This window comes from Panicum virgatum, chromosome 1N, assembly GCF_016808335.1.
Source record: "Panicum virgatum strain AP13 chromosome 1N, P.virgatum_v5, whole genome shotgun sequence".
In the NCBI taxonomy this organism is placed as follows: domain Eukaryota; kingdom Viridiplantae; phylum Streptophyta; class Magnoliopsida; order Poales; family Poaceae; genus Panicum; species Panicum virgatum.
In genome coordinates this window covers 36755691-36770461 of record NC_053145.1, presented here as the reverse complement: position 1 = coordinate 36770461, position 14771 = coordinate 36755691, and the positions used below count along the sequence as shown (strand labels likewise).

At 42.5% G+C, this 14771-nt stretch overlaps 1 protein-coding gene across 10 annotated transcripts; it reads left to right on the top strand.

Annotated features, from left to right (window-relative positions):
* The first annotated feature begins 3712 nt into the window (after positions 1–3712).
* Positions 3713–11170, top strand: LOC120655730 (zinc finger BED domain-containing protein RICESLEEPER 1-like). 10 transcript variants are annotated; one of them, XM_039933698.1, is made up of 12 exons: positions 3717–4510; positions 4861–5137; positions 5729–5788; positions 6354–6455; positions 6953–7907; positions 7990–8082; positions 8190–8271; positions 9378–9476; positions 9626–10470; positions 10555–10634; positions 10831–10890; positions 10977–11170. In XM_039933698.1, exons 8-12 carry the CDS (start codon positions 9385–9387, stop codon positions 11067–11069), a joined length of 1170 nt encoding a protein of 389 aa, XP_039789632.1. In that variant the 5' UTR covers positions 3717–4510; positions 4861–5137; positions 5729–5788; positions 6354–6455; positions 6953–7907; positions 7990–8082; positions 8190–8271; positions 9378–9384; the 3' UTR covers positions 11070–11170. The 10 variants fall into 10 exon arrangements, 8 of the variants coding, with proteins under 8 accessions (XP_039789632.1, XP_039789630.1, XP_039789631.1 ...); XM_039933697.1 differs by having other exon boundaries at positions 3719–4510; positions 10825–10890; XM_039933695.1 differs by having other exon boundaries at positions 3720–4510; positions 4861–4890; positions 4965–5137; positions 10825–11170.
* The last annotated feature ends 3601 nt before the right edge of the window (positions 11171–14771 follow it).

The following is a 14771-nucleotide window of genomic DNA, read 5'->3' as shown; positions in this document are numbered from 1 at the left end:
CAAGGGGGGCTCCATGGTTTTTTGGGGTCTAGGGGGGCTCCGGGCTGGAGCCCCCTAGACCCAGTGCTGCCTCCGCCCCTGCTTCTCCACACCCTCTCTTTCAAGTAAGCAAAGACTGCTGTTTTCGACCTCCCCACATGGACTGGCAATCCCAAGTACCGATCGTTCATCGTTTCCTTATGTATTTGCAGTGCCTGCCTCACTTGCTGCCTGCATTCTTCCCTCGTATTGTCACTGAACATAATGGCCGACTTCTCCTTATTAATCATCTGTCCTGAACACTCCTCATATATCTTTAGGATACTCTGTAGCTGCTGTGCATCCCCCCCATTTGCTCGAAACAAGATAAGTGAGTCATCGGCAAATAGCAAGTGAGAAACACTAGGAGCATTGTGACAGATCTTGACACCCCGTAGCCGGCCCTCTTCCTCCGCCTTCTGAAGGAGTGCAGAGAAGCCTTCTGCACATATCAGGAACAGGTAGGGGGACAAGGGGTCACCCTGGCTTAATCCCCTTCCAGGTCTGAAGCTCTCAAATAATTCACCATTCACCTTTATTCGGTATGACACCGTAGAGATGCAATTCATGATTAGACCGATCCATCTTGCACTGAAGCCCAGCCTCGACATCATGTCATGTACAAATCTCCACTCTACCCTATCATATGCTTTACTCATATCGAGCTTAACCGCTGCATATCCCTCCTTGCCTTTTTTCTTATTTCTCATATAATGTGTCAGTTCATAAGCAACTAGGATATTGCCTGAAATTAACCTCCTTGGGACAAAAGCTGACTGCATTGGTGAAATGATCTAAGGTAAAATCTGTTTGAGCCGATTTGCTAGAACCTTTGACACAATCTTGTACAGCACATTGCAGAGGCCGATCTGTTTCCTGCTGCAATCTTACCATTAGACGTCGCTGACGGGGTGAGCTGCCACTGATGGGAGTGGGACAAGAGAGCATGTCGACTTCCTGGCTCCCTTCTCCATTGGCGTCGCTCCGTCGTCAGTCCGTCTGGGCGACTGCAGCTTGGACTTGTCGCCAAACATGGCAATTCACGCCCTGCTGGAGCCACCAGAGCGCCATATGACCGCGACTGGTGGTGGTGGCAATCTTCTTGCTGCCTCCCCCGGATTGCACATACGGGTCCGCAGCATTGATGGCTAGAGGCACCGCGCGTACGGGTCCGCGTGTGGCAGCAAAGAACGGGACAGAGAGGCGAGAGCGTCGGAATTCTGCAGCAACTCGGTGTCGGGGAACACGCTGTGCTCCTGCCCCACCACTTTCTCTGTCTTCCTCTTTCCCCGGCACGCGCTACCTGCAGCACACGCAGTGCGACGAGGCGGTGACCAGCTCTGGCATCGCGGTCTCTTCTCTTCCCCGAATAATCAGTAATTTGAACTTTTTGAATTCAACTTTTTTCTTGGAACAATGAAAGCAGCGGCGGATCTAAGGGGGGCTGGGGGAGCCCCCAAAGCAACTAATCACACTTAAAATACTGTAGCAAACTCTTAAATCACCATTAAATCTTCATGCAAATTAACAACTCCATTGATTCAGCCCCCCCTTGTCCCCCATCATACCTCCGCCACTGAATGAAAGTATACTATTGGAACGATAAAAATGTACTACCGGAACAATGAAAAATCTAGTGATTTTGAACCTTTTGAATTCAAATTTTTTGGAACAATGAAAATGTACTATTGGAACAATGAAAATATACTACTGAAACAATGAATATAAACTAATAGGACAATGAAAATGTTGACAAAAGATATAAGAAATGTTGACGCAGAACAAACGAAATGTTGGCGTAGAAAAAAACGAAATGTTGATCCATTTATTTCAAAATGTTGATTTTTCAAGTTGACAAGAAATGTTGACTCAGAACAAACGGAATGTTGATCGATTTATTTCAAAATGTTGATATAAGAAATGTTGACGTAGAACAAACAAAATGTTGACGAATAACAAAAGAAATGTTGACGAAGAGCAAACGAAATGTTGATTTTCGAAAACATGTCAAAAAATATTCATATTGGATCTAGTTTTGTAGAATTAATTGCAAACAACACAGTGGTTCAAACGGTTTTGAAAATGGAGCAACAGTTTGTGAAAAACATACATTTAAAGTTTCAAAATCAGTTTTCTTTTCTCCGTCTTCCACCCGGTCCAATGAAGCATCGACACGTGTCGTGATCGATTTGAGGCTCCGCTCCGGACGTTTGGCGTATAGGAAATCCCCATTTTGGATCAATGGGTTGGACCGTTATTCATCAGTACATATGGGGCCGACATGTTTCAACGGTATCCTCGTTTCTTGCTTGCTGTACGGGCCGCCAATCACCCTCTTGGTTCACATGTTAGCCCAATACACCAAACAATAGCCCTATTTTCAGTTACCAATAAGCCGACTCAACAAGTAACCTAATTACAAGTAAAAATAAGCGAATTGATGGTTCCGATAAAGGCGACCTTGTATTAAAAAAAAGTAAGCCAACCTTGTAAGGCTAAATGAAATGGTACAATTTTGATTAATTTGATGACTTATAGATATGTCTTACTACCTCCATCCCGAATTCGGGACCGAGGAGCACATTTTAAAATTAAAAAAAAGAAACAATTCGATTAATTCTGTCCTTATATATTTAGCCTTTTATTTTAATATGATAAAAAGATGCAATTCCATTAATCTGGTCATAAATTTTTGCTATAACTGCTTTCATTGAAAACAATTAATTCCTGTATAAATTGTTTCATTTCAGCCTCCTTTCTCTCTATATAAGCACAGCTATCGATCGTCCCGTTCAACTCAATATCACCAATCCTAAAGAAAAACACTCGACATCATCTAAAGTAGGAGGGTAGCCACATCTTGATTCATTGTCATGGCTGTTATCAAAAGCAAGGATACAAGGGCTCTGCTCACAGTAGCCGTCGTCGTCATGGCTATGGTGGTCGCCTTGTCATCTTGTCCTGCGCGAGCGGATGCACGTACGTCTTAGTGTAACCCTGCATATTCTTACTTTGAGTTTGGATGGTTGTATCTAATTGGTATACTGTTTTGCACTACTTTGCAGCATGCCAACAAACACGATGGTGCAAAATTCCAGCTTGCAAAAACTGGTGCAAGTCGCAGGGATATGTTCGTGGTGTGACCTGCGCCACAGGGCCTGGCGGTTATGGCAGCTGCTGCTGCTTACCTTGATTGTTAGTTAGGTTAAAAATCCGTGATAATAAAATGGTTTTAATAAAATCCTTGGATTGCATATACTCAATTTTTGTTCACGTTGCCCACTATGCCAGAATCGCACAAAAATGACACCATATTAGGCGACGCTGATTTGAACCGCGTCACCAAAAAACTTTTGGTGACCCATCCGAACTATCCGCGTCACCTATGTATATTACAGCTGAGGAATCTCAAAACACGTCACCTATATCGGGGGTAATCGGAGACGCGTCACCAAAACGGATCTTAACAATCGGTCGCGTATTGGAAATCAACAGCATCGATAATTGCATAAAAGGCGACGTGATTTTAGCAATACGCGTCTCCCATGATGGACTCCACCTGTGTGGCGCGGGTTGTGCTGTGCATCGCGTCTCCGATGAACGCGTCATCCATATCGGGTCTGCTGGACCCGAACTTTTTATGAAGTCCTCTGCCGTCCATGTCCATCAATCTCACACCCTCTTCTCTCTCTCTCGCCCTGCCGCCGCCTCCGTCTCCGTCTCCCCACCGCCACCGCCGCCGCCGATGCCTCCCCTTGAATTCGCTGGAGTTGGATCTCAGGTCCGCCCTTCCCGTGCGGAGTCTCACGTCCGAACCCACACATTCGCTCGCCCCCCTCTGGTCCTCGAGTCCGTGCGGACCCCGGAACCCTAGCCGGGCGCCGCCGCCGCCGGCCAGCGAGGGCCGCCGTCTCCCGCCCCTTCCTCGCCCCCTCCGTGCGGATCCGACTCCCGCTCCTGACTCCCGCCGCTGGCCAGCCAGCGCCGCCCTCGCACGTCGCGAGGGGCCAGCCGGGGCGGCCGCGCCGAGGGCTCTGCTCGGCCAGGGCACCCCCCTCCCTCGCTCGTTCCAGCCCCGCGGCCAGCGAGCGCCGCCCTCGCTCGTCTGCTCGCCCCTCCGAGCCGACGCGGGGATGGACGCGGTGCAGCGGCGGTTCATGTTCGAGGACGACTGAGTTCCCTTCATCCCCCTGTCTCGTCAATTTTGCTAGTTGCGCGGCCACAGATTTTTGCCCGCCGCCCTCCTCCCTCATCTGGTCCTCCCTCACCGGATATGCTCTGGATTTGTTCCTGCCGCCGACGGGCTTGCCGGCAGGCGGCCGCGTCGCAGGACTCCCAACAGCCAAATCAGCGCAAGGGCTTCGGTTGCCATGTGGCTCCATGGCGTCGGCCTTCCAGGCGGTGAGCTGCTCCACCATGGCGACACCATCGAGTTGTTCTAAGATGGCGCGCTCCTCAACGACCCCCACGTTAAGCTCCTCCACCCTCCACGGTGAGTTGTGCTCTGAGTGGAATGATGGGGAGGAAATTGGGTGTGTCTATTACAGGACTGACCCTTGCTTGGCAGCCTTACTAGCATTGCACATTTCCTGTTCGATGTATTGCTTGAGAGAGCATAATTGCGTAACTTAGAGTTCTATTTTCCTTCAAATGAAGTAAACGAAATCAGAACTTCATATTTAATTTTATATTATTCATAAGCAGAGCAGCAACACTGAGCATGTAACTTACAAAATATTAGGTAGTTGAAGTGCAATTGTTAAGCAGTGCAATTCACTGAAAGGAGTCCAAGATCATAACACAGTTTACTGACACTGGACTGCACTATATCTAATATTGCAGGCTTACATGGACATATTAATATATGCAGAGGTGATGAAGTTTGCCAACTTTGAATTTCATTTGTCATTATGCCCTGATCCTGATGTAATTTAAGGCTCTGCCAGGTCTGCATTTTTCATCCCACATTTGTTGGTTTGGTGAATTAGTGTATGCACTTAACTAAGTACATTTTTCAAGAAACAAAACTAGGGGGTTTAGGCTCTGGTGCACCATCAGAGAAACATGGCCGGGGACGGCCCTCCCGGCTCTGGGGAGATGCAACAGTTGGCTTCGCTTGGTGAGTTCCCACTGCCTTGCAATTTCACTTACATATCCTGGACTTTATCATAATTATGTGTAGGGTTCAATGATTGCATTGCTTTATGATGCCCTGAACTTCTTGTATGATAGCATTGCTTGTTGGGTATGAATATGCTCTGGCCGCCTACTGTGTTTTCTTGAATCCATCCACACTGCATATTGTGCTATTAGGAGAACCTGGGACTTCACCTATACATTTTATTGAATATCTACATCAACTCTGAACAATGTGCTCTGTTATAACTGTGCACTTGTGTGTGTGTGTGTGTTGACATTTCTTCTAAGTGTCGTCTGTTTTTTCCCTTACTAAAGTGGGATTATGAATAAATTGGAGGTTCTTGAATTGACTGGTGGCTCAGTCATGTTAAGCAAGCACTATATCTCTTTTGCTTCCTGGACTGTTGCCACGACAAAAAAATGAAAGAAGTGGACCCTTTGCCTAACTAGCTTTTGTTTGTTTTTCAACCCCTTACTTTGTACAGGGAGGCATTTTTGCCTATTTTATATGCATGGACTGATGAGTTTGTTATTGTTGCTCTCTGATGAAATTCTATTGTGTCTTATTCAGGAAAGCTGCTTCTTGGCTCTGTTGGAACAGGTTTTACTCATTATTATTCAACCAGAAGAGGTAGGTTAGAATGATCGCTAATTGATGACTATTCTTTCCAAAAGTGGTTATGTTGCTCCCTCCGTTGATTTGTGTATTATTGCTCAGTGGGACCTGTTTCCTTAGTGCCACGAGTGATGCTTGTTTGCATGTGATGCAGATTACTTTCATAACGCTTTTTTGTGTTTACCTAGTGTGCATGTCCGATCAATTCTCTTGTCTTGTGGATCGTATGTATGTCCTGCCATGGAAGCCTTCTTGTCCCCATGATGACCTTGCACATATCTTGCAGTTATGTTTGCCCTGTCGATGATCTGGACTACATCAATGATATTCCAATGCATGCTGTATTAACTACCACGCCAAGCCAATGAACTAGCTGCTTAGTACTCTTATCTTGTTATCTTTGTATCCCACTTGAACTCTGTTACGTTCAAATTGTGTGTTGTATAATATCTACGAATTATAAGTATTTATCTGCGTGGTGCTGGATTGGTCCTTTCTACAGTGCTCAAGAGTAAAGCAGTTGCATTTGTATACACCAAATTTGTGTTTCTAACTTATGTATCCATTGGATGCCACCCAGGGAGTTACATTTCTTTATCAAGCAAAGAAGGGCTAAACACTTCGGATGGCTTTTCTGAATCTGTAGTTTATCATGTGAACTGAATTTTGGAGCGCAGCACAGGTGAACCACTGAATTAGCTTTATAGTTTATACTCTCTACTTCATAGGTTCTCTTTAGTTGGCTAAACCTTGTTGTAAGATGTTCCCTGTTGAATGTTTGGGTTATTCCTCAGATAAAGAAAAGTTCATGGAAAGAAAATTATGATCAAACAAAATTGTAGACAACTACTATTGCTCATGCTATTTAAATATTTATTTAGGCAAATCCTAGTGCTACTCCTACCTCGCTAGCTTCTATGGAGTAATAAACCGACAAATGTTGTGACACCTTCCTGATTACTTGAAGTAGCAATGCAACTGGTTTATATTGGTCTGTTTGGGATGTCTGAGGCTTTGAGCATGAGAGAGTTCTCTCTTAATTCGTTGTCTAACACACAAAAATATTGAGTAGAGCAATATTTATAGTGAATCTCTCTTAAGATGCACAGATGTAAGTGAATCTCGATGGGGCTGGTACAATTGGTTGCTAACTTTTGAACTTGTACATGGATATTGTAGGGCACGGGTTCAAAGTTGAAGGTGGAGGATGCCACTTCTGAGACTCCTGGTACAAGTAGACTTAAATATAGCACTACCAGTTTGCAGCTCTTAGCAACTTGTGCTTTCCAAATGTGTATTTTGGTTCGTAGTCCCATGTAATTTCAATTTGTAAGTGAATCATAGGATGCACATATGTATATATGATAATTGTTGATGATTGCTATTTTGCATGTATATGTGATCAGAGAGAAAACTGTGATGTGCATAGGTGAGTGAATCTACTACTGCGTATATATAATGGAGAAAAATGTACTATTGATATTTTTTTTGTTTTTTCAATTCATCATTGGTGACGCATTTTGTCAAACTATGTCACCAATAGCCCCACATTGGTGACGAGTTCTAGAAAAAGGTGTCACCAATGACCCCTCATTGGTGACGCGTTTTGCAAAAACGCGTCACCAACGAGGGATCATCGGTGACGCGAGAAATCTACGTCACCGATGTGAACACATCGGTGACGAAAATTTGGTGACGCTAGTATTTTTGGTCTCTGATGTGTGTTTTTCCGCGTCTCTAATGAGAGATTCTGGCATAGTGGCAGCTGGATATCTAAATCCGTTGCCCAAATCCACATCCACCACAAACGGGTAGGGGATGGATATACCCATCTGTGAGAGGGTATGGGGAGGATAATATTGTAGTTACCCATCCTTACCCATTACCCAAACTCTAGGCTGGGAGGGATCTCGGCCACAGGCCGCCGCCGCCGCCGCTGCGGGGTCCTTGTGAGACCGCTTCTCCCGTCGCTGCCAAGGGCCAATCTGTGAGGCTGTTGCTGATCCCGGCCGCAGGCCGCCGCGGCGGGTGACCTTGCGAGGCTTCTCCCGTGGCTGCCAAGGGCTGGTCCTTGAGGGCATTGCTGAGGAGACCTGCAAAGCTAGCACCGTCGTCCGATCCTCAATCGCCACCGGTACAGACTCCTCATCTCTTCCTCGTGTTTTTGTTTGCTTCCACCTTCTTTCCCCATCCAATACTGATTCTCGATTCTTCAGATCCTGATTCAATTTCCGTCAGGACAGCAAATGGTTTGGATCTCGATCTATCCAGATTCAAAATAGGAGTTGTGCTTCTTGTCCTAGTAGCAGGTACGAGCAAGTGCTCTCTAATTTCTTCCTCGCTGCATAGTTACTCTTTTCAAAATAGGAGTTGTGATTTTTGGGAATAGGTTGTTGATTATATCTCTTTCTTTCAGAAAAATTTGGGATGCACTAACAGGCCATGTGCTCCACTCCTTCGAACACAAGCACATTGTCCGTGCATGTGCTTTTTCTGAGGTTATGCTCTAACCATATTAAAGCATTATGCCTGTTTCTTTCTCTTAACCAAATCCTTCCATCGGTTGCTGTTATTGCTCTTTTTATCGCTTCATTCTGTCAGTTCTTTTTCCCTCTAGTGATTCATGTTTATTTTTCCTTGGCTGAGTATGATGGTGATTATCTGCATTATTTTTGGCTTCTAAAGATTTAGCGTCTGACTGATCATATAGTTATTGATTATGGCAAAAATAGCTGTCCTCTTAACTCTCGTTTAGTTGCATGGGTTACTAGGATTGAGGATTTATGCGAACATTGGCTGGAAGTGTTCATAAACACTATAGTTGAGCCTAAAAGTTTATCAGCAGTTCAGCACATGCAATTACTGCTTCTAGATTGACCTTGAATTAGCATCTTGTTGAATTGCTGATGTGAATATCCCTGATCTGATCATCACAAGTTCTTTAAATCTGGCTTAGTTGATATTATACTTTGAAGTTACCCACAGACTTTCAAAGCATTGTCCTCCTAACTAAACTCTCAGTACATGCAAGTAAGTTTATGTGGTACATTTTCAATCTTATGTTCTTAGGTACTGTACAGTTTCCTTTCCATTTAGCTCCCTATTTGAGTCCCCTCTCATGTGGTTCGAATTGGAATTTCCTAACTTAGCAAGGTGTTAGATTATCCGTCTTCTCTTTCTTTGGGAATATGTACTTTTATTATTTATGTTTAACTACTTCATCGATTAGGTGCCTTCTGAAATTTGACTGTACAAGATCGACTTACATTGTCTAGTCTGAAATTCTGGACATATTTGTTTAGTCTGAAATTCTGTATACTGTTTATTCTCAAGTCAGTTACCTTACTCGTGAGAAAAGATCTAGAAGTGCCCATCTTGAAAATAATTCTAGAAAGTTACCCAGCAGGTCACTTTAAACTTCTTTAAATCCCTACATAATTGTTTCCTTAACCTTTGCTATAAGTTTCCCCCCATTAACTCCAGGAGTTCTTCTGCATGCATAAACCTCATCTAAAACACTAATGTTTCTTCAGGATACCCACATGTTGCTTACTGGTGGTTTTGAGAAGATTTTGCTTAATGGCTAATTAAATTTTATATATAGTAGCTAAATGGAAGCTCATGGGATTGTTGGAAGCTCGGACAACACAGAAGAGAGGGAAAATAGCTCAACTAGCTTATGCTCTGAAGGTGTCAACCTCAAGTAAGGATTCTTTTTCTTATACTTCAAATGCAATCACTTCAATTTCACTGCATGCATAAACCTCATCTCAAAGCTGATGTCCCAACTAGATGGAATTCTACTTTTCTTATGCTTCAAAGAGCTATGAAATTCCGTGATGCTTTTGATAGATTGCATGAATGCGATAGCTCATACAAGTTCTTACCTTCGAAGGAGGACTGGCAGCATATTCAGTGTGTAGCAGATTGCCTGAAGGTCTTTTATGAGGTTACAAAAAGAGTTTCAGGTACAAAATATCCCACTTTAAGTCTGTACTTTAATGATTTTTGTGGAATTTATCTTCTCCTCCGTGAGTGGCAGTTCAATGTTGACACATTTGTTGCATCGATGGCTGTACCAATGGTGGATAAGTTTGAGAAATATTGGGACATTGCAAATAAATTATTAGAAATTGCAATAATTCTTGACTCCCGCTACAAAATGAAATCCATTGAGTACTACTATAAATTGCTTTATGATCCATTTGTGGCTGATCTGAGAATTGAATCTGCAAGAAAATCATTCCTTGAGTTGTTTAATGAATATGCAAGTCAACCCTCCCAAGCATCATCAGATGGTAACTCATCAAGGAATCTTGAGGCAGCAATACCTAGTTCAACACAGTCATCATCTAGTTTGTTTGCAATCAGATTGGGACTAGAGAATTTTATATATGAGAGCAATTCAAGTCATCATAGTAAATCAGAGTTGGAGATCTATCTTGAAGACCCATCCTCTCCTGGAATTGGTAATTGTTCTTTTGATATTCTGGCTTGGTGGAGGGTTAATGGCCCAAAATATCCAATCATTTCTCGGATGGCTCGTGATGTATTGAGTGTTCCACTTTCAACCGTGGCCTTTGAGTCAATTTTCAGTTCCGCTAAGCGGATACTTGATGACTATCGCTGTAACCTGCTCCCGGAAACAATTGAGGCTATAATGTGTTCACATGATTGGCTCAAGGGTCGCATACCAGGTGCATATTTGTACTAAAAACTATTCTTGTTACTTATATATAGGCTCCCTAATATTTTTTTTGATTTCAAACATCGGAGCCTAGGGGTGTTGAAGGTGACGTACCTACTTCTGAATCAACTCTACCAACAAAAAGTCAAGAAGATCAAAATGATGACGATTAAGGTAGGCTTTCATGTTTACCCTACTCGCAGTATTGCATGGCATTACTTTGCTTTTCTTATTTTGATGACATTTCAGTACAATGATAGCTACAATAGGTATTGTTGTACTTTTAAGACTAGTATATTTTTGTAATGCTTATGCTTATTGCAATCAAGGTTATTAAGTTCCAACTTCATTTGTTTTGTTGTAGGAGCAGGACAAGGTTCCCATAAAGATTTGCAGGTCTCTAAGTGCTTTGCTGGTGGTGTGGAACAGAGTACAAACTTATTTTTATGTTATCGTGTACTCTATTAATGGGATCAAAGGATTGGTCAATGCTCATATTATGATTGTACATTTCAGGATGTCCTGTTTTACATCTGCCAGTGTCCCCTTGTAGTTATTTCCCCAGCGATCTTAGTCTGTTGTTATCATCCCTATGAAGGTGTATATTGACAGGAGTCTCTTTGATTTCCTGATTATTTTATTTTCTAAGATCATTGTATTATCAGAATTATCAGAATTTGTTAGTAATCAGTCTCCAGTGTTAGTGATAATGGTCCCCTTCTCCTTATTGTTTCGAATTCACTGCTTGTAGCTGGCCACGTTGTCTGTTTGGTGATATCCTCTGCATTTATATGCCCATTATCCATATGGACCATATCCAGTAAATTTATCCATTACCCGTTGGGTATGGACAATTTAAAATGGGTAGGATAATGATTGGACAATTAACTTATGGATGTGGGTAGGGGAACGTGCGGGTATGTCCAAACCTTGCCCAACGGCATCGTGAATTTTTGTTTTCATAAAGACCACTTTATTATAGTATTAAAGTTGACGGATGTAACGTTCTAAATGTGACTACAGAAATACATCATCATAGAGCTAATTCTCGTACAGCATCGTAGAGCTAGCTAATTCGCTTACAAAACCACGGGACTAATTAAAATATGCGTTACGGAGTACCGGAAGCAGGGCGGCAACAAAGAAGAAAAACTAATTCAAACTTTATTCTATCTTTTTTTTCTTTTGCGAATTACTCAGTATAACGTAGCCACTCACAACGTACGCACGCTAACCCCTATGAACACACGCACGCTAACCCTACCCCTATGAGCATCTCCGAAGACTGGGACGGCAAATCCTCGAGATTGACGAAGTCACCACAGGCACCTCGCTGTCGACGGGAACGTTGCATCCCACTGAAAGCATAATGCCGATAAATTCTAGAAAATTCGCTCCCACCAGGAGTTGAATCCAGGACTTTCGGGTGCTAATGATGCTCTTGTAATCATTAGCTATAGGCCCTTTCGCTTATTCTATCTTAATGTGAAATGTGCAAGACACTATCTTTAAAAAAAGTGTTAATCTATACTCCACTCGAGCACTCAATTTTCTTTGGCTTCTCTTCTCCTTCTCTCTCTCTGAAATCCGGCGGAGAATCTCCTTCCTCGACTCCGGCGAGGTTAGGGTTCTAGGTTGGGGGGCTCGCCACTTCGGCGGCCTTAGAGGAGGTTCGGGGTGAGGCAGGCCAGCCGGGCTGTGGTGGCGGGGGAGGGTAGTCGGGCGGGGGCCAAGATGGTGACGACGGTGGTTGGAGTCGCCGGGGGGGGGGGCGTGGCTCGGCCAGCTATTCGCCAGAACTCCACGATCCGATGAACTCTAGCCGGCCGAGCCGGGTGGTGGCTCGCAGGGGCGGCGGGCTGGGTGTGGGTGGTAGGTGTCTAGAGGTTGAAGAAAGTACCAAATCCGTTGATCTGGTATCGGATGGCCACAAAATCGATTACTTGGGCTCTATACAGCACCTGAGTGCTGCCCGCAAGCATGGCAATTTTTAATTGGGCCGTGCTACATACGAAACTATATCTGCTAAGCTGTTGCAATTACAGAGATTATCGCAAAAAAGAAAAGCCATTACAAAGATTTACTCCGGGCAATCTTACCGCAACCCCTGCGTCCTAATTATACAATGGACCAGCAGCTGACCTAATTACCAAGGTTTAAATTCTTAGCGGTGGGACAGAACAGTGAAGGACCTTCGGTTCAAAAAAAAAAAAAACAGTTATGGACCTTGCTACACATGTACGAAGAGCAAATTAAGAATTATTTACATCTAAGAATAGATGGAGATTTGAAGACTGTTTTTGTGAACTGGATCTAGGAATGAAAATGGAATGGATATAATATCCGACGATGAAAGATCAAAATAACAAATATGGTCAAATATGAGATGGATCGTTAGTGATCAGATGTTATCTATGTCTTAATCCGAGCTTGAGAAAAACTAATTGGATAGGATACATGATCAACAGTATACGTCCAAATCCGAAAATTATTTAATTTAATTTATTTAAATAATTATAGCCTTAAAAATATAATAAGAAACTGATAGAATGATTTAAATACTAATAAAGATGATTCATATATTAACGATCAATTATCTATTCTCAATCTAGTTGTACTTATATTCGTTCAGTTTTCACATCTATTAATCTTAGAGTAAGTTTCATATCCAACTCGAATAGTGATATGAGATCAAGAAATAACTATCTATCATCATCCGCTCTGACTATGAATCCGAGAGAAAACATATAGGATATGATACGAGATGGGTTGTACCGTCCTATCCAATCCAGTTTAACCCATAATCGGATCATGGAAGGTGCATATAGGGATTTTGTATAGACTCCCTCCTTTCTTAAATTGTTGTCACCGTTGATTTTTGAGCTATATTTGACTGCTCATCTTATTTAAAAATTAGTTCAATTATGCAAAATTAAAAGTTACATTTAAATTTTCTTTAGTAATGAAACAAATTACAACAAAATATATTATTTTTTGAATTTATTTTTGAATAACATGAGTGGTACATAATTTGAAAAGACAACAGAGACAGCAATTTAATAAGGTGGGGAAGTATGCTATTACGAGTTGATAGAGAGGGGTCTATGTTGACAAAGTTGAAAAATGCTGGTTTTATTAGAGGTTTAGTGCCTGAGTTGGGTCTGAACGTCTGCAATATGCAAATGACACTATTTTGTTTTTTGAAGTTGGATAAGGATGTGTTGTCTCATGCAAAATTCCTTTTATACTGATAAATTACTTGAAGAGTGAGGTGGTGGTCTTTGGAGCTAAGATGATAAAAGAGAGGTGTGCTAGTTATTAAATTTTAATGAGGGGCAATTACCAATATGAAATACTTGCGGACACCATAGAAAACTGTATGCTGCTGAACTTATATATGTGGGCATCAAGATAGAAAAAAGGGTACCAGCTTGGCAGGGGAATTTTCTACCCTCAGGAGGCAAATCTATATATACCGATTGAAAGCTATTTAAGCTCCCTCTCCAATCATACCATGGGGATTATTGACCCATTGAGCACTTGTGATACTTGCGGGGCTCGACCGGAAACAACCTTTTCATTTCACATATGCACTGAATTTCTGGTTCAATCTAAAAGAATTGATGGGTGTCAAGTTACCGGCACTCAATCCGAGACAAATGTTCTCGAGGACTATTTATGGATAATATGATCGTGGCATTGTCATGTCTATTATGTGGTCGCTCTCGAATTCTAGATATGATCAACACCATGCAACCAATTGATGATACCACAATAGCAATTAATTGGGCCATAGAATGCTGCTTTCATCTTATCTACCTCATCCATCTTATTGAAAATGTCACTTTTCATTTTTGGATTTCACGTTTGACCATTTGGTTTATTTAAATTTTGTATCCAAATGTTTGATCGCCCACACCCCAAAAAACAAAAAGAAGCAAGAGCAGCAGTTGCAAACATCGTCTCTCGTCTCATGAGTCATGCATGACGCTCCTCTCAGGACCATGCATGCAGGACACTAGGTTCTGTTCTTGGCGGCCTTCAGGGTCATGGTCATGCTCGCCGTGCTCACCATTCCATTAAAAGAAAGCAAACGAAAGAATGGTGGGAGAGATTGATGCATGCGTTGGACAATTAATTGAGTGCTTATTTTATTTTAACGGAATGGTGAGAGGCTGAGAGAGATGAATGCGTTGGACACTTAATTGAGTGAGGAATGTTGTACTTTGAAGGATCTCACGGCAAAGAACACATACATCTAAGAAATGGACGATTGAAATAATAGTGATGAGATGTGGCTACACCAGAGAA

Excerpts from the sequence above, each read along its gene's own strand:
- LOC120655730 (XM_039933695.1), top strand. The coding sequence starts at position 9,385 with ATGGAAGCTCATGGGATTGTTGGAAGCTCGGACAACACAGAAGAGAGG. Across the intron at positions 9,477-9,625 it reads TCTGAAGGTGTCAACCTCAA|ATTGCATGAATGCGATAGCT; the intron begins GTAAGGATTCTT and ends TGCTTTTGATAG. Across the intron at positions 10,635-10,824 it reads TCAAAATGATGACGATTAAG|GAGCAGGACAAGGTTCCCAT; the intron begins GTAGGCTTTCAT and ends GTTTTGTTGTAG.